The 23,718-nt window shown below is 38.9% G+C and overlaps 1 protein-coding gene across 1 annotated transcript; it reads left to right on the forward strand.

Annotated features, from left to right (window-relative positions):
- The first annotated feature begins 321 nt into the window (after positions 1–321).
- trpa1b (transient receptor potential cation channel, subfamily A, member 1b) lies at positions 322–20,863 on the forward strand. Its single transcript, XM_036522362.1, has 27 exons — positions 322–417; positions 2,166–2,328; positions 3,096–3,271; positions 3,560–3,667; positions 4,076–4,184; positions 5,204–5,349; positions 5,951–6,087; positions 8,097–8,145; positions 9,103–9,202; positions 9,391–9,491; positions 10,145–10,314; positions 10,704–10,868; positions 11,404–11,518; positions 13,580–13,746; positions 13,991–14,081; positions 14,207–14,266; positions 14,388–14,486; positions 14,933–15,003; positions 16,015–16,168; positions 17,015–17,104; positions 17,471–17,640; positions 17,735–17,864; positions 18,060–18,242; positions 18,349–18,417; positions 18,592–18,696; positions 19,147–19,262; positions 20,671–20,863. Exons 1-27 carry the CDS (start codon positions 322–324, stop codon positions 20,861–20,863), a joined length of 3,333 nt encoding a protein of 1,110 aa, XP_036378255.1.
- Positions 20,864–23,718: the final 2,855 nt, after the last annotated feature.

A 23,718-nucleotide genomic window follows, 5' to 3' on the forward strand; every position in this document is an offset into this window, starting at 1 on the left:
AGAACAGATTCCATATGGAACATGCACAAGCTAAAAGAATATGGTTTTACCTTAAAATCTAAACCTTAAAAGGCTCATTAGACTCGAATGTGTCCTCTGCTACAAAACAGTCACCAATGTCCTTTTCAGCTGAAGTGCCAAATGCAATCATTTTGAAAAGAACCAATTTAACACTATGAAAACACATATTTTAGAACAATGGCATTAGCAGTATATTACCCAAACATCTGATGGGAGAAAGGGAATGTGTGATGTTTTCTCAATTTCATTGTTCTTTTCTGGTTCTTTCTGTCATTGAAGAAATTAACAGAAGGAAGCCCAATGCAATACTCTAAGGAACTGACAAAGGAAAACAGCTTCTACAGATGTGTTATAGATGAGGATGACACAACCCAGGCGTCCACAAATCTATTTGAAGTGAGTCCAGCCATCTATTTTGTGGGGCTTGTTCACATGTACAATTCGCAGTTGCCACAGGCTTGATACTCAGTGGTATCCTCAAAATGTCAAAATTTTATCTTAGAATGCTTCATGCACAAAGTTAAATTCCAGCCGGTGTCTGTGACAGTGCTTCTCATATCATTCATGCCATAGTGTTAAAAGTATAACCTTCATGAAGACTGAGATGAATCTAGAAGGTAAACAGGATGAGAGAAGAAGAGCTACAGGGGAAAATCCATAGCTACTATGAATGACTGTTATTTTCATTGGTTTTCCTTTTGCTGTAGAACACAAACAAATGCAGAGTTCACATCATGGGTTTATCTCGGGTCCTCAATTCTTTGCCTAGACAATAAGGGAATCCTGGGAAGGGTGGCTGCAATCGAATTGTAAACCACATTTTTGCATCAAAGCAAATAGTCCTGCTTTTTCTTCACGCAGAGTCTGAAGGCGAGAGTCCAGTTGAAATTCCCCTCAAAGCAGACATGCATTCGTGAGCAGGACCTTAATACTTGTTGTTCATGCTGTTGTTTAGTGAGAGGATTGTGCCTTGCATGACCCCTCTCCCTTATCAGGCCATAAAACAATGCTGCTGTCCAAAAAAGAACTTTGTTTGCGCTGAGCTTAATTAAAGAAAGCAGACATCCTAATGCCCAGTGATCCATGTGCATCTGCTGCTCCTGTTACTTCAAAGAAGGGAGCTCCAGCAATTGTCACCCAGAGGTTACTGGAGATTCGGTCATCCTTCATCATACGACATTTACCCGGTTCCATTGTCCTATCAGATTGAGTGGCATTGTTCTGAAAAGGGGGTATCTCCCCCTCAAACAGATGTGCCCTCCTTTGTCTCACTTTGCTCTGAAAAGTGACCTTCTCCAAAAACGGATGCAACAACGTTTTTACTTCAGCTGTCTTTGAAAGGGCACCCTCCCTTACTCTGAGAAGGTAGGGGTCACTCCCTGAAAGCTAACATCAAACTACTGTTATCATTTTATTATCTCCTGAAGTTTGATTCACAGCTGTTAACTCCCTTCCAACACTCACACTCATAGAGTTTTCTCTTCCCCTTTTTATGTTATTTTATTTCCTTTATTACATTTGCATCTTATCCATTGATCCATTTCATGTTTGTCTTTTTCTGTTTGCTTTAGTTAATTCTAGTTCTTTTTTTTTCTCCATTGATTGGTCAGTGTTTGTATTCCTTGCTGTTAATGAATTTGTTACATTACATCTTGTCTGTATTTTGTATAGACAAACAGGCTCTAACTGACTTAAAAGATCTCACATAATTTAATTCGAAGTTTGTTGTGGAATTTAACTGTTCTCACCAAATGACCGGTGCCTCAGGTGATAGCAGTGTTCCCTACATAAATGCTCTTTCTGAGGCAAACCATAAACACAACACAAATGACACTATGTCTGAGGATAGGCATGTCCCGTACATTAGCATGAATGTTTTGTTATGTTGTGTTGTGTTATGTCATACTGTATGTATGTTTGTGTTAATATTTAATTATGTCACAAGAAGGAGTGGGGGGGCCCAGTGTCAGAGAAAACTTTCAACATTCACTAAAACTTACATAACCTGTATGCTTTAATCCTCACCTAGCCGAGAGCAGGAAATACCCAGGAAACAAGAGAATGTGAGGCTTTTGTTGTGCGTTTGTTTCCGTGGTGGTCGCGCAGCCTGTTCTGATGCGGGGTTGAAATTGTCACGTCGACAGTGGGCTCTCCATGGTAACACGGCACTGCTGGAGAACTTCCTGAGAAAGCACCCGGAGCAACTGAGCGTCCGAGATGAGTCCGGTGCCAGCGCTCTGCACCATGCCACGTCGGGAGGGCACATCTACGCCATGCAGCTGATCGCAAGCCTGGCGAGCCCTGAGGGTGAGTCCATTCGTTTAGCATGACAGCACATTAACGCCCACATCTTGACTGAATCACAAATAACACATAGAAACCACCACATTGCTACCCTGATTCTGTGGGATCATTAATTACTAATAGTGTGCTCAAGAACATGTGCATAATGCAGAGGACCCCATGTGACAAACCACTGTCACCAGCACAACCTCCAAAGGAATCCCCATGCACTTTGACGTAACAGATGTGGAAACACATGCAAAAACAGCACGCTATAATTTTTTAATGGTCAAAAATGAAGTTACATCAGCAAGGTTGAGGACTTTATGTTTTATTTGTGATGTAGAGCAGTCCTGATGTACACTTTAAAAGGTAGATGCTTACAGCTGAGTTACTGAAAAAAAAAAGAAAAAAGCAGCAGAGGTATGAAATATCCCCTGCTCTGAGAGACGTGGACTTTTTAAGATTTGCCTTATAATCATGTCCTGCCTATTTTAATTTTTTAAAATTTTAATTGGAATGTAACTAGAACTGGACAACAGTGAGGTACAAGGAATTTTACAGGAATACAGAAAAATACATATATGTTCAGTGCTATAAAGATTAATGTATAATGTTTTTAAATTTTTTAAGATGAGAAAAATCTGTCATATATTATATTAAATATTCATAAAACATATATTTATTATTAACATACACACACACACACACACACATATTATATATATATATATATATATATATATATATATATAGCCAGGGGTATTAAGTGACTGCAACATTACTCCTAGGCCTGAATGCCACTGATGGCGAGGGCAGCACTCCCCTGCACTGGGCAGTGCAGAGGAAGCAGCCGGAGAGCTGTGCGACCCTCCTGGAACTCGGCGCAGACCCCAACATCCTGAACACGGCCCTCATGTCACCTCTGCACCTGGCTGTCAGCCTCAGCCACAATGCCATCGTCAGCGTGAGTCCTGCACCCCCGCTCTGTATTCATGACAGAGGCAACAATGACAGTGAACACATCCTCACAGTATTAACAGAAAATACAGCAATAATGTGAGTGCATAAAACAGAGCACCATGTAAGAACAAGAGTTGATATAATTGGAAAAAAGTTATGATGAATTTGGGCTTGAGGAAAAGTGGAGTATGTGAACCAAGGAAGTAAATTAAATGAAGGAAACTCCAAGGAAGGAAATTAAATTAGTTTCTACAGTACCTATCCTACCCGCTTGATTCTGTTTTTGGTGCAGGTGTTGCTATCACACAGCAGAACAAATGCAAACCTGGAGGGAGACCTGGGAAATACCCCCATGATGCTGGCCTGCTCCATCGACAACTGCGAGGCTGTATGCATACTGGTGAGCACACTCGTCTCTGGATGTGAGAGTGCCTCCTCCCTTCATCCCTTCACCCTTTCATCCCTTCATCCCTTCATCCCTTCACCCCCAAATGCTCAACAAATTGAACATTTGTCGTGATGTTGTTAATAATGCGACATGACATTTTATCCTAGTTGCATGGTTATTACAATGGGGTTTACTGAAATGCCTGACAATATGAGCCGTTTTGGGGACGTGGGTTTTCCACAGACATTTTTTTTCCCTGTTACGTCGTTGTTTATTGTTTCAACAGCAGGGATAAATGTCAAATTATGCACGATTACTTTCCATCATTTAAAAAAAAAAACACTACATCCACACATTAATCAGCCTGTGACTAGTAAAATTACAGCGCCTCAAATTCAGACGGTTCCTGCCCTTTCTTAGCTGGAGCACGGAGCAATAATGTGTCATCAGAACAAGCTTGGGCATTTTCCCATCCACGCAGCTGCGTTTGCAGGTGCAAAGGGAGCCATGGAGGTCATTCTGAAGAAGGGTGAGTCAGCCGCGGCCTCATACAAACCATCGCCTTCACACGGCAGACAGTGTTTATCACCACGGGGAGGGTCCGCATCTTAAAACAGTGCTTTTCTAAAAATATTTAGCTGTAGAACAAATATTTGTGCAGGTCACCAACTCTATTATTTACACAATAGGAAATCTTAAAAAACAAAAAAAAAAAACCAACCAGCAACATTACTTATGAAGTATAGTTGCAGATGAATGAGTAGTGTGACTTTGTTGACATGGAAGAGTTAGATGTCTATGAACATCTGTGTCCAATGGAGTCAGAAAGATTCTGATCAAAATCTGAATGAAAAATTGAGCTAAGAGGAGATACAACCGTTTTATCAGATGTTGAGCTTCCTTTGAAAATCACACTCCGAGACCCTGAAAACCTGAGGACATTGGTAAAGACTGGCAGCGCCAAAGAAGAATAAATGTGAATAGATGACCATTATTGAAAGTATAGTACAACAGGGTTGCTATGCAACAGGCAGCCAATGAGGCCCCTTTGTTAGCTTGGAGCTGTGTGGTGTAAGAGGACAGATTTGCAATACAGAACTCACATGTGTCATCTGTGCTTCAGGAGCTTTCCAGTTTGCTGAGCCTCCTTTTTAGCATAGTCATTCATCTGATTCCTTGTGGGCATTATAGCAAAGTTCATCCATATTTCACATAGTCTCTACTCCTTTTAATGGTAAAGCCTGAAAGAGTTGCAGGCACACTTAGTATTGCAAGTAAATAATGTCTTATGCTTAACAGAGTTTACACTGGTGTATTTAACACTGTATATAACACTGTTCCTGTCCCCAAAAATTCACATAAAATAGACATATGTACAAATGCTATGATTTCAGTTATGGAGAGCAAATAGAAGGCCTGCAGACTGGTTGTTTTTCTGAATATTTCGCTTTGTCTGCATGCCTTTTTCCCTGAACATTTCCGTTTTACTGAATGATGTGTTCAGTAATATTTTCCTGATCAGCCGTTTTCTTGTTTTCCCTAATGAAGGAGAAGAAAAAGGCTATTCAATTGAGACACACATTAATTACCTGGACAAATCCAATAGCAGTCCTCTTCATCTGGCTGTTCGCGGAGGAAACATTGAAGCGATCAAATTCTGTATCGCAAACGGAGCAAAAATTGACCAGAAACAGGTAAATCACGTGTTCTCATGGTTAGCATGTGATGCCATGGGCCTTTCAGGGTCTTCATCTTTTTTTCCAATTCACCATTGAAGCAATGATGCATTTTTTTTCACAAGATATGTTATTGAAAAGATAGTGATACATGTTTATTTGTCTGAAAAGGAGATATGGTGCAATATGGTAAGTCTGAAGACCACACAATGATTCTGTTCTTCACAGCACACTTTTCAAGTAAAATTCTACTGTCCTAAAGTGAATACTTCCCCTTTGTCAAGAGGGAAGATTGGTATGTGGAGTAATAGCTCTAGATCGTTAAATTGATACAAATTGTACCCACTTATGCGCTGGAAGTGACTGGAACACTGATTCTAATGGTGAAAGACCGCTTGCCATGCCGCATACAGCCCCAATCACTCACCCTTATTGCATTAATGGTTTGTGTTACTCTGCTTGAGAGAAGAAATTGCCCTCCTCAGATTACACCAAATGTATTTCCTGGCTCTCTTTCTTTAAAGCCTCATTTCCATCTCCATTGCCTGTGGTCAACATAAGACATTCTTCACCAAAATCTCCTTTTTTGTTTTGTTTTCCCGGATTTCTCTTTTGACAGTGCGACCATTCCACGGCTCTTCACTTTGCTTGTACTCAGGGTGCCATAGAGGCAGTCAAGCTAATGCTAGCGGCTTATGACAGAGTAGAGGACATCATCAATATCACTGATGGTGCAAAGCAGACCCCTCTTCACAGGTGGGTTTTCTCTCATTCTGTGGCCCTTTAACCTGGCAACCTGAGGTGCTTGTATGTAAAAACTGTGACCTAGGGAAAGGGTTTGTTTGGATGCATCCAACATGTATTAAGAAGCCATGTAAGGGGTATTGACTAGACTGAGGGCCATGTGCTTGGTTCATGCAGATAAATACTTTCCATAATGCACACTTTTAAGTACATATTTATATTTTGAGAACATTTTTACACAGCTTTTATGCCCCAGTTAAAGATACATTAAAGATACGTTATAACTCCACGGCATTCAGCTAATCATGTGCTAGCAGTAGGTGTCATTTTCATTGTCATTTTAGTACTCAACCATTGTTAATGTACTACCATATACAACGTATGGAAACTAAGACTGTTTTGCAGTCCAACTCTGAATTTACTAATTTAAGTAAATGTTACATTTTTTGTGTCATTCCCAACTTTCACAGCTATGAGTTTAGTTGTCATTGAAGCATATGTAAAAAGTTGTAGAAATAACGATAAGGTTAAAGTTGGATTATGATTTTAAAAGTAGCGAAGTAGATTACATAGTGTAATGCACACTTAATTAAGTAAGAGTAAAATTACAGACTTGAAAAATATAAAAATACTCATAAAAATACAAGTACCCAAAAAAAAAGACTTAATTACTGTAACGGGAGTAGTTGTAATTCGTTACTTCCACCCCTGGTTTTGAGTGCACTAGTGCTATCATGAAAACAGAATTATTAGAATTATTAGAATAATTTTAGACATTTTATGATGTTTTAAACAAATCATAAATTAACACTACACTGTGAGTGTTTTATGTTTGTTGAGAAGTTGTCATAAAAGTTACATTACTCACAGAACATTGCTATCAATAAAACAAAATCATGGAAAACATTGTCTCAGAACACATTTCATCATTTAATATTGCCCTCAAGGTTGCTTAATGCTTGCTGACCAGCCATCATAACACCCAATTTTCAAGTCATGCATTTAAAAGCATACAAAACAATTCCTCTTGGTGGGAAATATTACAGCACTTTGTTTGTCGAATGTGCCATTGTATCGTTATTAATCATCAATAACGTTTGACAAGTAGCCCCATTTTTATCTTAAAAAGTCATAAAGGTCACATGCGCCGCTAAAATAAACACTGTCCTACTAAAGTATATTTAAAAACACAAAGAGTAGAAGGATACCTCAGCTTTGCAGTGCCGCATTAACTGTTACATGTAACAGGACATGAAAGATCTCACACGGACAAATACGAATTGTGTTGAGATGTGCAAGCTCTTCCAGTGAGAAAACTGATGGGTTAGATGTGTAAACATAAGAACATTTTATGCTATACATGCAGCTGAAATTATGGTGATAACATACTTGTGTCAATATTCTTACACTGCAAGCTTGAGCTAGCTTCCACACACTGGCTGCACAAAATTTATCCAACTGAGCACAAGCTAGCCCACCACATGGATTTCAACTATTGAGATGTTTTTTGAGATGAGTTAGGTAAAAAAGAAAAAGAAATGTTTTCTTTGATTCAGTCGTTAACCAAAGGACAAAGCCCCCTTAGTGGTTAGATCATATTTTTTGCCGTGTAAGACTGTCTTCTCCTGTCTCCTGCTGATCACTGTTCATTGTGTTGAATCCTGGTCACTGCCTCTGATGCAAGAGTGTGCTTTCTCATGGGTGTACTACACCAGCCCCAGTCTTCCTTCTAATGCTTTCATGAACACTGTGTGGGAAGGCAATAGCTTAGCATGAACTTGAACATTGCTCTCATCCATGCCAAGCTATGACCCCGTTTCTGCCTCCATTCTATCATGCTTACCCAGGGCACACTTCATCTTTTGCATGACCCTGTCAAGGACTAGCAGTTTTGCAGATTTTTTTAAATTTTTGTGCTCATGTCAATACATTTTTGCAGTTGTTGCATATATGAGAATGTGGAACTCCATTCAAATGGAAATATGCCGTCTGCATCGTTCAACTTTTTTTTTCTTATACAGGGCAACAGTATTTGATCACGCTGAATTGGTTGAATACCTCATCTTACAGGTATGATTGTCATAGGTTATGTCATCTAGAGATAAAACATGACGACACTCACATTTTATAATCCGGCAAATTTCAACATCAAAAAAAATACCTTGCAGTCTGCATTTTTTGTTAATGATGTCAGCACAGTTGGCAAAATTGTCAGCTGTAGAGGGATTTCAGCACTCATCCCAATAGCAGGATAACACACTGTAGGAAGATGATGGGCAGTGATAATTTTGGCCATGGTTGTGAATATTCAGTGCACATTTGTATGTTGAGCTGGGTGTATTTATGCCATCTGAGACTGGCAAGAAGGCATTTGAATAAAAATAATGGTGAACTACAAGAGAAATTGTAAAAAATCTGATGATTAACACCAGATTAATTAACAATTTTGGTAACGTTCACTTTGGAGTGAATTATTGTATCCTTATGTAGCTTAAAATGTTTTCTTAATGACCTTCATAACGTTCATGTTTAAGATAATCATTTGTAGTATTCATAATGACATTCCATGTATGTGTCATCAATGTGTTATGTTCTCCATAGACATAATGCATTATGGCATTAAGGAGCCGTCTATGTCTATGATATTGTAAACTGGCACAGCACTTAGTTTAGGATTAAACAACTTTAAACCAAAGAATCCACAGCCAAAGGTATGAACCAGGTCTGCCACTGGTAAAAATAAATCATTTGATTCTTATTGTCTATGCATTTTCTGTACACCTGCTGTCACTCTGTTGCAAAATTTTCAAACATTGGGTTGTTGGGATTTTTGTTGTCTGTGTCAAAAACAAGTTACCAAAAATTTCACTGTCTGTGCCATTAAAATTAATTACACTCATATTATTATAAAAGGAATAATACATGTTTTATTCCCATTTGAGGTCAAAGACATTAATTTATGATTTGTATTAACAGGGTGGATTTACCTGAATTACAGATAATGTGTATTGCTTTGTGTTGGAATAGGGTGCGGATATCAACAGTATTGACTGCAAAGGTCATTCCCCACTGCTACTGGCTACAAGCTGTGGAGCATGGAGAACTGTGGAACTTTTACTGTCAAAAGGTGACAACAACAGGAAGTGAATACAGAGGAAATGTCTGCACTTCATTAAATAACCACCTCATAACCATATGCAGATACCTTGCATGATATTCAATTCTGCATACAAAATGTACGTGCATGACGCAGTTAAATTATAAGTGCTTTTTCATGTGTGTGTGCGTGCACATGCATGCGTGTGATTGTTTCAGGAGCCGATTTAAAGACAAAAGACAAAATGGGTTGCAACTTCCTACACCTTGCTACTTTGCAGCCGAAAGGTCTGAGAAATCTCCCTGATGATATTTTACAGGTATTTTTTCTGTGGGCACTCATTTCTAATCATGTGATCTGTTTTGGATGGCACTGAAGATCAAATAATATTACAAATTGCTTTGACATGACAGTTTACAATTCACGGCTGCTGCTCAGGATAACATGGCACTCTTTACATCGACATCAGTCTAATTTCCATTTTGAAATTTACTTTTTAAGTTTTTACGTTCCTGAAACTGAAAGGGATCAGGCATTCTGCAAAACAATAATTTGATTTGTAAATGGCTACATGGACACATGATCTATATGATGATGGACACATGATCTGTAAACAAAATGACATAAACTAAGAGGATATAACCCATGTAAAATCATTATGTGATCTGCATGACAGGAAACACATGCTTTCAACAATCTGCTGAAAAAGCAGTTATTTTCAGTCACATGGCAGAAATTCATGCAGCCTTCACCTTTCTCCAGGCTAAGAATAACCTGCACCACATAATCTCGGTCTGAAAGGCCAGAATTAATCTACATTTAGTGAAAAACTGACAGCACATCAGTACATAATTATAAGTGGAGTCTGCTCTTTAATGAAATACTACTAAGTGGAGCTCCTGGCAGAGGTAATAATGCCCCTGTCCCGACCATGAAGGGTCGTCACGTGTGCCCTGCGCTTTCCCCCCACAGAGCAGCAGCGTGAAGGAGCTCCTGAGTGACGAGGACAACGAAGGCTGCACCCCCCTCCACTACGCCTGCCGACTGGGGATCCCCGATTCGGTGCAGAACATGCTATGCCTGAAGGTCTCGGTCGACCTAAAGTCCAAGGATAAGAAGTCTGCCCTTCATTTCGCAGCTGAGTGAGTGTGTCCTCCATAAGCATTCTGTGCACGTGTAAAGGCGGTGCCATACGCAAGGCTTTGCACTGAAGACTTTGCAATATGGAATGCAATTATGGTATAGGGACGGAGTGGAAGAGCAGAGTGAACACAAGGCAGAATACACATCAAATGAACGATTACCTTTTAAAGGTTTAACTCCATCTGATTCCAGATTTTTTAAAAAATGTCTTACATCTAGTATTTCAGTAGATCACCAGATAATTTCACAAATCTTGAATGGTGTGTTTCCATCAGTCCATATTCTAATTCATAAATTAACATTGGACAACACCACGTCTGGACTTCATTTGTTATTTGGATCATTTTGTTGGTTGCAATGACTGCATCTTCCCTCTTTCTTTGACAAGATATGGGCGGATAAACACATGCCACAGGCTTCTGGAGACCATGATAGACTCCAGACTGCTGAATGAAGGGGACGATTGGGGGATGACCCCTCTGCACCTGGCATCCCGGGGTGGGCACACCAAAGTGGTTGAGCTGCTGCTCAGAAAAGGAGCCCTGTTTCAAAGGTAGATGTGCTCTTGGTCTGCTTCTCTGTGTAGACAACTGCCTTTTTCTACACGTCCAGAAATTATACTGTACCTTGCGGCTGCAGGCTGGCATAGTTTTATGGAGGAGGGCTCATAAACCAAGGGTTGCTGGTTTGATTCCTCTGTGGGCCTCTGCTGTTGTACCCTTGGGCAAGGCATTCAAACAGAATTGTCTTAGTAAATATCCAGCTGTGAAAAAGCATGACATGTAAAAACTGCAAGCTATGTAAGTTGCTGGATAAGAGTGTCTGCTAAGCAACTAATGTAAGTTGCTCTGAAGGCCGCAGATTCAATTTGTGTGTGGGAAGCTTTAGTCGTATCCTTCAGCGAAGAACTCAGCCTGAACTGCTTCAGTAAATACACAGCCATATGTTAAATGTGAGATATGCAACTCATCATGGGTAAAGACATCTGCGAAGCAGAAGACTCCTGTGCATTCAATCCACACATTCATTTCACCTGCAGAAACCCCTCAGGATGGTTCACGTTTCCCCTTCATTGCTCTCCCCTATAGCGATTATAAAGGCTGGACATGTTTACACCATGCTGCGGCTGAGGGATTCACTCAGACCATGAACATCCTCTTGGGGGCAAATGTGAAATTACTGGACAAAACGGATGAAGAAGGGGTACGGTGACAACTGTTTCCACCATATGCTCACACACTACAGTATTGTCTTGGGGCCTCATTTATCAACGAGTGCATAGAGCTACTACTAGAAGTATTCTCACACACAAAATGTAGAGTGTGTATATGCCGTATGTTATGATTAATGCTTAGGAAAAGCACACATGCATTTAGGATACATTCTTGATTTAGAGTACGTTCTTGAGTTCCAAGGATTCTAAATTTTTATGACATAATTGTGTCCTTTTAAGAATAAAGCATATATTCTATACCCACTGTAATACAATAGTCTCCCAATGACATGGGAAGAAAAATGATTGTCCTGAATTGAAGTAAAAGTGCTCATGTGCATCCCTCATGTGCTCTGACTTTATGGGGATCCCATATATCTGGGCCATGTTATGAAGAGTGCAATATCGTGCAACTTAAAGAGTGCTGTGATACCCTCAGCCAAGCAAACTCCTAATGAAAGGTGCATATGGCCAAAAAACTGAGCGTGACTAGCACTTGGACATGTTCAGGGATAGCATGACCAAGGCAAGCTGGTCCTGTTACTGGCGGAGCTAAGCCAGTGCACAGATTTAAGATCATTTCTTCAAGTCATTGGTAGTAATTTATTAGCTATTCCGTGCTCTCAGCAAAGGAATCAAAATGGTCTTTGAAGACTCTCTTGCCCGAATGTCGCATTAGCCAAGTCTTCAAAAGGTCAAGATCAGCCATTTTCATGTCACTTGCAATTACTTGTACATCACATTAAACTTATATATAGAAACGCACTATGTCATTTGATTTTTTTTTTTTTTTTTTTGCAGTCAACATGTTGTACTCAGTCTCAGCACACTGGCACAAACCTGTAATGCATTTTGGAAATGCTTTCATTATGTTCATGTGCTTCTGCTTTATTGAAAAATCATACATATGCAGGGACCAGAGGTGAATCACAGGGTGTGCAATAAAATGATGGACCAAATACAAGGCAATATAATGAGGCTGAAGGACTTTTGCTCTGACAGATGAAACACTGCCAACAGCATTAGATAAAAAAAAATCTTAAATAAAACAAATACCACCTCACTTTAGGAGACTACCTATACATGTGTAGTCTCTGCATATTACTGGCCAGCTAAGCCAGTGAAGCAAACAAATCCAAAACAGCACCCAAAAGCATAGTCAAAACAAAACAGGACCAAAACACCAATTCAGCTTCCCAGACCAAAAAAGTTCACTACACAGGTGGAGATTCAAAAAATAGTTCAAGTCACGGCAAACAAAAGCTGTCCTACTTCACCCTCCACACTTTCCCCTAATTAGTACTTCAGATTTCCCTGTCTGACTAGGGAGGCTTAAATAAGGCCTAAATGAGTTCATTGCCTTCAGGTGAGCTTGTCTGGCTTGGCTGGAAGCTGAGATCTAGCACCAGTCAGACAAGAAATGGAGCCAACATGAGGGAACACATCCCCCTTCCAGCACCGCTCCTCTGGCCACATTATAGTGTTTAATTTTAGGAATTTGTCCTTGGTAATTCTGCTTCTCTTATACTGACACTGCTGATGCAAAAATATGAAATTCACCAATCCAGAAGTTGTACTTCTCCCCTGTAGTACTGTCACAAGAAAATATTTGTATAAATAGCCTAAAAGGTGTGCGAAAGTGTGTAACTTTTTTTGGAAATTCTCACATGATAAGTAAAAACAATCCCTGTGTTCAGTTCAGGATGAAATTTGGGCATATGGATGGTTGATGCATGAGACCCTCAGTAAAACAATTCTACACATAATGACACTTGTGTTACCCTGTTACAACTGAAATAGGGAGTGAATGGAATGACATATTTAGAATTTTCATCATGTTGGACTGATAGGAGCTAACTGGACTAATTCCTTTTCCCACATTCAAGCCATGTCAGTTTACTCTCGATACTGTATTTTGTATAAATGCACTGCATTATTGCTGATTCTGTGTAGTGTAATTATTAATAAATGAATGTATTAATAATATATTAACAAATTAAACGTTTTTTTTTTGTTTTCATGTGGTGCGTTTGTGGGGGACGCTGTTTCAGAACACAGCTCTGCATTTGGCTGCAAAAGAGGGGCACGCGGCAGCTGTGAGGCTGCTGCTGAGCAAGGGAGCCGAATTCATACTCAACAACAGCGACGCATCCTTCTTTCATGAAGCGGTGCATCATGGGAGAAAGGAAGTGGCCAACGCCATCATTGAGAGCGACAGGTTTTGCCCATTTGCTATGTTCCCCTGAGCATACCTTGGTGTCTTTGATGCCTGGATTGAACTCAGCCTATGCATCCTCTTTTATCTGAAGGCATTGAAGAGGGCCTCCAACAAATAAATTATGATATTGGTTATCATAAGAAATTCTGTTATTTTGTTCTTTTGTGCTGGAAGTCGCTCTGAACAAGAGTGTCTCTCATTCCCTCACACTGCAGTGCTTTTCTTCTTTTTGTGTTTGCTTCAGATGTAGCGAGGCCATACGTGCCTTCAGAATAGGTGCATCCAAGCACTGCATTATTCTGGACTTGATTGAATTTCTTCCAGAATCATGCAAGGTCTGTCTTATTTTCCAATACACGCGCAATGTGACAGTCATTCATCATACTATCATACTGGACATTTTTATTTAGATAAAATACTCAGAACAATCTAATACATTTCTGTTCTGTCTTTCTGACAGTACCTTTTGGACCAATGTGTGAAAGAATCAGAACATGATGTCAACAGCCATGACTACTGTGTATGTTTTCTACTAATGCTATCTTGAATGATGTCTCAGTAACCTAGACTTTTAACTGAAAATGATCTTAATCTTGTTTTATGAATTCATTAAGTGTGATTTTCCTTCTTTCATCATACAGATTGAATACAATTTCCGCTGGCTTCAAGCTCCAATAAAATTGAAAAAACATGCTAAAACAGACAAAACATTTGCAATTCAACCTCTTGCATCACTGAATGTAAGTGTATTTACCACTGTTGTGAAAAAAAAACAAATATTTAAGACTGAAGCAAAAAAAAATCTAATGAAGAAACAGAGTGAGCAGCAACACTTGCAGTGCTGAAGACAGATGTATGAAATCTGAGCATATTTTCAAAGTGGTACATTTTTTCATGTACTATTTGCTAATCAAATTAGGGAAAGTACCAGGCATTGCTCGAAAAGGTATAAATAAATAGAAGAAATATAAATTCAAGACAAATGAAAGTGCAGTACATACAGTGCTATTCACTGCATGTTTGTTAAGATGCTATATGAAATTATGTATCTGTATATATATATATATATATATATATATATATATCTTACATAGATATATCTGTATATATATCTTCACCGAATAACACTCTGACCTTTGGCTGTGATATCCACTAAATGCTATCATCATTTGTTTTCTTGTTTCAGGCCATGGTGCGGTATAATCGTATAGAGCTTTTGACCCACCCAGTCTGCAAGAAATATTTGGAAATGAAATGGCAAGTATACACTAAACCATATCTGTACCAACTGAGGTAACAGTAATAATAAGAAGAAGATGACAAAGAAATATTTCATAAATCAGGGGTTGCTAAAGTATCGCATGCAGGCTAAATGCTAGCTAGCTAGCTAATGCCTTTCTGTTTTATCTTTATATTTACCTAGTTTGCTCATGGTGTTTAAAATGTGACTGTACCTGGGCTACTTCCTCGAAATGCTTAAATTCAGTTATCTGATTGAAACTGAGATCTTTGCAGTGGCTATTCTTAAACATGTAGCTGAACTATCATTGCAAAGATTCCAATACAGTATGTACTTAATTTGGACATATACATGTAAGCCATGAGGAATTTTCACCACTGTTTTGTATACCGTTTCATCATATTTGCTTTAGAAAAGGTACTTACAATGTGTTTCGTTTCCACGGGAGAAGGTGCTGTGGTACGATGTCAAAGTGTTTTTTATTGCCTCCACATGACATAAGATACCCAAGACCATGGAAAAAAGACACTTTCTGCAGGGAGGGGGTTATGTGACTTAAATCAAGCCCATTATTAATGTTCACCACAAGGCTACTTTGTGTTGTTGATGTTAATGGTGTAGCTAGTTAAATTATTCAGGTACGGATTCTGTTTTACAGTTTCAGCAGAATAAATGAAGTTTTGTTTTTGTTACTGTCTTGAGAGTACACATTCTGAATGTCTAGTAAATAAAAATGTACAGATTTGGGCTTTGTCTTTGTCTTTTTGGCCCTCAGTCTAATTAAAGATCCTCAGATCAATCCTTTCTCATCAAACGTTTGGGAACCATTATTAACGATGATAACAATGTTATTCAGTTGATCAGAGCTCTGTGTGCCGCTGATCATCAGATACAGGTTATGCATGAACAAAATCCTTGCTTTTTCTACACCTCACATTGTGACATTAGCATGCGCACAACTGTGCCACTTCCACAAATAATTAATGAAAGAGTCAGTGGTTGTGCTTGTAACTGTTGACCTCCTGCAGGAACGCTTATGGGAGCAAAGCGCACATCCTGAACCTGGCTGTCTACTCCCTCGGGCTGCTGCCGCTCTCGCACCTCATAGTGAACATGAGGCCCACCATCACCTCAACACCGAACGGCACGTCTATCAGCAAGGTGTCCACAACCTTGGACAAGGTGCAGTGCAGCAACTCACTGATGTAACAATCCCCAATGGAAGGGTGGAAAATTGCGTCATCTTACACAGCTCCATCTATTAAGTGCCACGTTTAAGGGAGTCTCAGATGCTTTCCATTAAAAATTTGACAGCTCCAGATGATGACAGTGGATGGAGAACGGAACTCTCTGTGACCCACACATTGGTTTTTGCAGAGATACCGTAATAAATCAATACCGCAAGGATTTTTTAAGTCACTTTGTCCTTGAAGTAAATTGCCAGTGTAACATAATCTTGGTACTTACAGAGATCACCTTTCAATCTCATTTTAGGAAGCATTCTCTGTCCTCACCGTGTCAACATGTAACATGTCTATCTCCCCTTTTCTCAGCAAGCTGTTTTCATCATGATGGCTTATCTGCTCTCTGAGAGGAATCTCAGACACGTTTTACACCTCACTTCATACAATTAATGAGTAACTGTGCAATTTACCAGAGTTAACTGTCCTGCCTCAAGGTTATAAAGACCATTTTTCTCTCCAGTGCCAATTCCATGTGCAGTATGTCTGTATAATTTATCAAAGGAATAATGAAAACTCTCGGCACTGGTCTTTAACACCTATATACTGATAAACACTATTATATGAAACAAAGTTGCAAGCATGCAATTACAAAATAAACATCAATCAGGAGGTGCATAAACTTTTTTTTTTTTACTTCCTGGCATTTTGTTTGATAATTATATAATAAGATGATTAGATAGATCATTAATGGTAACATTGTGTGTGACTATCATCAACAAAATAATACAGAGAGAATAAATTTCTACCATGTCATTTTGATTTCTAATTCTAATTATCATTACAGCAAAGCTATTTCCTCACAAGCTGCATGTTCCTGATCTTGGCTATGAATCTGTATGCAGTTGGAAAGGAGGCGGTACAGATAGTGCAGCAGGTACTGAAAGGTGTTACTTCCTATATCACATTTCGAGCAGTCTGTTTTCTCTGTATTTGAAGGGGCTTCCCAACATGAGTCTGGTAAAATATGATCAATATTAAGCAAGATCACTTATGTGTGGACTTAAGAGCTTTGAAAGGGGTGTGGGTTGCAATCACCATCATTCCCTCTAATACTCAAGTATATACAACATAATGGCCATTCATGGCTCTGATGCTGACATTACCTGTATATTACAAGTGGTAATGAATTCAGATGAATTTCTCTGAGCTTTTAATACATACCAGTGGCATGATATTAAGGAAATGTTGACAGTGCACCACATCTGCATCATATTTTACTCATCATCCTTTTCCCCCAAAGCGCGCAAATTACTTCAGAGACATCTCCAATCTCTTGGACTGGGCGGCGGCCATCTTTTCCCTTCTCTTCGTCTTCCCTTTGCTGATGAATGCTGATGGCACCTGGTACTGGCAGGCCGGGGCATGGGCAGTTCTTGTCTCTTGGGTGAACTTCCTTCTCTATCTACAAAGGTACACAGAGAGGCTGTCATTCAGATAAGAATATAGAGAGCCTGGATAATTAATTGGTTTGGCTGTGTTCCTCACCTTATTTTTCCTGTATCAGGTTTGAGCATTTCGGGATTTACGTGGTGATGTTTGGAGAGATCCTGCGGACCCTCCTCAGCATCATAATGATCTTCTTCTTCCTGATGCTGGCATTCGCTTTGGGCTTCTACGCTCTCATGATCGGCCAGGTATGGATAAATATTCAGCAATTTCAATCAATGTACAACTGTTTCACTTCACATCAAACGGTACAACCATATGTCTTTGAGATCAGGAGGCAGCAGTGGTGTGCCAAATTAAATACAGCCATGCTGAACTGTCTGTGTTAGAAAAACTGATGTTTGAATGTGAAGGGCTAAATGTGTCTTTTTTCCCCTTTTCAGACACATTTTGATGGACTAGACATTTCAATGATGCAGACCTTTGTCATGATGGTTGGAGAGTTGAACTACCAAGACAACTTCCTGGATCCCTATCTAAGAGGCAACCTTCCTTTCCCTTATGTCACATACGCTGTTTTTGTTTGGTTCGTCCTTCTCATGCCGATTCTCCTCATGAACCTGCTGGTAAGCTTCATCCTAAAAGACACACAGTTGCTCTAAGTGATCATTTCTGGAAATTGATTTTTATTTAGCAAGTTTATTGTTTTTTTTTTGGTATGTGTGCCCATAGATTGGTTTAGCTGTTGGTGACATTGCTGAGGTACAGAGGAATGCTTCTTTAAAGCGAATTGCAATGCAGGTATGTATAGAAAGTTACCACCACATATAGAAACACCACATACATCTTTTGAGGAAACGTCATGAGGCTAATGCCAACTACTGGATGAACCCCTGTGTGCTGAATGAAATGGTGTGCTTGACTGTTGACTATGACTAATGACTAACAGAGAATATTCTACATTGTATTGTGTAGATTGACCTTCACACTGGTTTGGAAGAAAAGTTGCCGTACTGGTTCATGAAACGGGTGGACCAGACCATGATCACAGTGTACCCAAACAGAATATGTGGAAAGAAGGTTTGAGGAAAAAATATATAAAAGTTCTGTCAGATAAACAAGAACACATCTATACTGGACTTGCATTTTCTTAACTCTAGCAGCTGATTCCATTACCATACATTACTGTCATTTAGCGGCCTGTAAGAGCAATTTACATAGTGCATCTAATAAAGTGCAGAATTTGCACCAACAGGACAACAGGACTCTAAACACATATGATCAAGTGTCAGTGCCAAACATAGCGCTGAGATCGCAAATGTCTGCCTTTATGTAAGTACGGGGACTGTACCATTCCAAATACAATGCTAATGCACACTCTGAAGTAAACCTCCACATATTTAATACCATCTAAATATAGAAGATACTGGGCCATCACTTTAGCACAGCACAATTTTACACAGCATTGCATTAAACTACACTGAACTTTGATATATAAATACATATAGATGGATGACTTCTTTTAAACAGGGAATTTTCTATTTCTGGATATACGGTTCCGAGACGAGCGAGTCACGCACCCGCCTAACCACAAACTCCCATCAGCTGACTCCTCTGGAATATGAGCTACATAAACAGAAGTACAGGTAAGGATTGAGTGGGCCATGTTGCAATTTCAGTACCTAATAACTACTATTATTTGGGGTATTTATATTATTTGGGGTAAATTATATATAATTTATCATTATCATCAGTATTATATCACATTAGCCTTTAATTCAAAACACTGGAAGCCAAAACTCCAAGAATTGTTCTAGAATTTTTTCATGTACACTGTACTACAATGTACTACACATAAGGAAAGAAGGAAGAAAATGTTTGCTTCAGTTTGATTCAGATGTACACATTTCCATAACATAAATAATCTAGACAACTGTTTAAAAATCATTCTGTTGTATTTCATGTTTACCATTCAGTGTTTGAGCATCCTCTAGTGTTCACCATCAAAATCACATGCAAGATTTTAAAATCTCTTCATAATGCTCAATTTCAGTCATCTTTAGTGTCTATGTAATGTGATAAGATAATCCAATTGCTGTCTTCTTTTTCTCAAAATTATTCATAATATGCATTATTGACCAACAAATGAATTCATGATGTTATTTTCCCAAATTCCTACGAGGCAAATACCCTGCAGGATTAAACAATACTACTGATGCTAGTACTAATACTAATTTGTGGATTATAGTAACTGTGTTATTCCTCTCTGTTGTTGATTTTGACACAGGCAGCACCATGACAATTTCAAATTGTAGTAGAAAGCAAAATATAATGGTATGCATTGTTAATGAAACATCAGATAAATATTGAGCTAGCCCTCTCAAAAAGCATCTGCAGAGACACTATAAAAAGGATTAGTGCTTTACTGTATAATTTTGCTATTGAAAATGATTCATCTTGGTTTATCATAGCATTCCATATGCATTCCATATGGCCCATGGCTACGACCTGAGTAACAGCACTGAGCATGTCAATGCAAAATGTTACCCTAATGGTCTGTAATGCAGTACTGTATGTCACTCGATGGAATATTAGGTTTGCTATTGTATTAGTGTTTATTAAAATAGTAAGATGGACATACAGATAAGTAAACCTTTTCCTGAAGGCACGTCAATACAGAATTGTATACCCTAATGCTCTGTAAAACAGTACTGTATGTCACTCAATGGAATATTGGGTTTACTATTATACTAGTGTTTATTAAGATATTAAGATGGACATACAGATATGAAAGCCTTTTTCTGAAGGCTGAAACCCACATCAATTAAACATGTATGGAGAATATAAGATGAGGTTCCAACTCAATCAAAATATAAAAACCTTTGCCAGCGATCTCTATGAGGGATGAGACTCTACTTTTAAACAAGGTATCAATCCATTCAAAATGCGGAACACTATACTGTGTATACTGAGCATCAAAAATACAGCATTAACTCATTTCATCGATTGTACCAGCATTTGCGCTACTTTATCTGGTTTGTGTAATCTTTCCAGATTAAAGGAAATGTCCACAGTCTTAGAGAAGCAGTACAACCTTTTGAAGCTGATCATTCAGAAAATGGAGATCACGTCCGAGGCAGACGAACGCGACGGCCCGGAGGTGCTCCACGGCCGCGGAGAGAGGCTGCGTCTCAGCAAGAGGAGCAAGTGGATCCCCCTGATGAAGGCAGTGACCTCCAAGCAGTGACTGCAGCGCTCACCGCCCCCCACATGGGCCCGCCCGAGGATCCAGTTCCTCCAGCGCTCATGGTGGGGCCCTCCTCCGGGCCCTTTACTGCATGGAACGTTGGTCACCACTTCACTGTGCATTTTGCATGTCCGTAGGGCAAATCCTTCTGCTTATTACATGCCCACCCTTTGCAGCTTTTGTGTCAGTGTGATTTGTGAGCATGCTTGTGCCTTCTCCCACCAATGGCCTAGGTTTACTCTTTGTGTAGTGAACTTTTTGGAGCTTGCGCATATTTTACATACGGCCGCAAAATGAAAGCCATAGAGGCCCGGATTCTGAACAACTGTGAGGTCCTTTGCCCTTTATGTAAGAGATTTGAACAAGTCTTTCTTCCTTGCACATTTGTTTTGTTATTTCCAGCTACCCCTGAACTCTTAAGATTGTGCAAGACAAGAAGAAATAGTATCATACAGTAGCACAAGTTTGTAAGGCAACATGAAGAACAGAGCATGGAGCAGGGGGTTGAAACGACACCTGAACAAGCATTTGGACATCCACTACAAGATTCTTTGAACTTCTGTTTGATTACAGAGGGAATAGTAAAACGTTCACTTTGGTCAGTGCAAACGTATTTGCCAAATATATAGTTTAATGAAGTGCTTGGTACCATGATGGAAGGACGTGCTGTGTTATGATACTTCTTTGAGATATGGACCTAGGCTTACCAAATCACATAAGGCTTTCCACAATCCAGTCCATTTGTGAGAGCTAATGCCCCTTCTGGGTCTGTCTGCCCCTGTCTCATGCAAAAATAGGGATCCTCCCTTTTTAAATGCACAAATGCTATTCTGTTTTTTTTTTCCTTTAACCAATAATTTTATGATCATATATTCTTGTTATTAAGTGGGAACAAAAATGGGGTACTGAAGGGTACTGAAACTGAAAACCAAATTCTTATAAATATAAATATATAATGCATTTGAAACATTGGTCTCACATAAAATTAAAACCAGAACAACCGGCCTTTGTCTCTTACAAGAGCAATAGCAGCTGTCAGTTTGGAATAGCTGCTCCACCCAACATCTGATGCAGTCAGAAATGCGCCTGAAATCAGTTTTGTGTAGAAATATCATGTCATCTATAAGACGCTGGAGAGAAGCAACTGTAATGAAATGTAATGGACCCATTGAGCACCACCTCACATTTGATTTGAGTTGACCCTGGTATTTATTTTAAAATGGATGAAGTTCAACATTACTGTGTTAAAAATGTTACAAATTAGACAAATTTCTTCAATATATCAGCTCTAGCAAGACTAACGTATACAGCAAATACTTATTAATTCCAACTGAATACCTTCCGTTCATCTTATTTTCTCAAAAGTGCCTTTCAGGGGTTACTGTGTTTTAAGAAACAACCTAAACTGTGCTTCAGATCTCACGTCTTTGACTTATACATGTTTCAGCTGGATTTAGAGCTGTAACTGTACATTTTGCTGTGTCTATTACATAAAATGTGTTTAACTAAATTTAACTAAATTTCAATGAAATAAATAACTTGTAGTTTTAATGTCTTATTTACACATTATGTATCTGTTAAAACTAAAAATGCTAAAGAAGCTAAAAAATTTCTGTCTTTAATGTGGAGTTTAGATGTGTTGTACTCATTAAAAAAGCTGTGTGTTGCCATCCACTGTTGAATACTGTTGTTTTGTTATCACTAGCGTAAAAAGCCTGGCAGAAATATAACAGACTGACTAAATTTAACAGTAGGGTCTCCAGAAGCATCCCCCCACCACTACCAGCAGCCACAATATTTTCACACACAAAAAAATTGAATGAATGATTAATAAAACTGCTTATTTATGCTTGTATTACTGCTGTTTTCCCCCTTGCTGTCATCTGAGCGCAGTTCTAGAAATATAATATTGTGACATAGTTTTCTAACTAGCTAGTGAGCTATGGTACATTAAGCCTTGCAACTATAATGTGTGGATCATGAAACAGCAAGAATGATATGTTGCTAATGAGCAAATGATTTATCATTATGTTCATTAGTTAGTATATAATATAGCTTGACAGCAATTAAACTGAAGCCTCCGCAGATGGTGAAAATAATTAGGCCTCTAGCTTCTTTGACACTGTAACCTTCAAGATTTAAACAAACCTGCAAGCTTATTCCCTAATCACAGGGGCCTTCCAAGTTTCTGTTCCAGCTAGTTAGATAATTTATGTAATTTACCTCTCACATATTCCCTAAAATGCTTTTGAACAGCTCATTTCAATCAATAAACAAACATCATCAAATTAAGCTAACCATTTATTTTCATCACAGCTACATTGTTGAACAAATCAGCCATTCCTAGTGAGGCCAGACCTTTCAGATTTATGTCAAACATACAGTGTGTGCATGTTATTGCTATTCAAGGGATATGGAATACCTTTACTCCTTTGTGTGGCCTTGAAAGAATAACCAGACCAAGGGGCATAATGCGTCATTTCATCTTGTAATCTGTTTCAGTGTTCAGTTTATGTTCATTGGCCTCTTCACCAACGCAGCTTGGTTTGTAACAATAGTATGTGCTGATATGCCATGCTCCAGTTGCAGTATGTTACAAATGTACCATAATGCTGTTGGCACTCAGCTTCTTTTTGTTGTCAGCAGATAAGAATGAGAAGCCTATTCCCAGTGAATATTTTTTCCTATGAACAATGAAAAAGTTGTTGCTCAGAATAGGGCAATGTCCTGTTAATTAACATATAAGGTCATATAGGCTGAAGATTGAGAAAACATTGACAAAACATGCAACTTTTTGATGTATGTTGCCTGTGGCAACTGTAGACATCTTTCAATCTATAATTAAACACTGTGCC

Source organism: Megalops cyprinoides, chromosome 2 (assembly GCF_013368585.1).
Source record: "Megalops cyprinoides isolate fMegCyp1 chromosome 2, fMegCyp1.pri, whole genome shotgun sequence".
Lineage (NCBI taxonomy): Eukaryota > Metazoa > Chordata > Actinopteri > Elopiformes > Megalopidae > Megalops > Megalops cyprinoides.

What these genes read in the sequence shown, in the direction of transcription:
- trpa1b (XM_036522362.1), top strand. Translation starts at nt 322, where the DNA reads ATGCAATACTCTAAGGAACTGACAAAGGAAAACAGCTTCTACAGATGT. An exon ending in GCCATCATTGAGAGCGACAG is followed by an intron (nt 13,747 to 13,990) that starts GTTTTGCCCATT and finishes TGTTTGCTTCAG; the next exon opens with ATGTAGCGAGGCCATACGTG. An exon ending in AACCTCTTGCATCACTGAAT is followed by an intron (nt 14,487 to 14,932) that starts GTAAGTGTATTT and finishes TTCTTGTTTCAG; the next exon opens with GCCATGGTGCGGTATAATCG.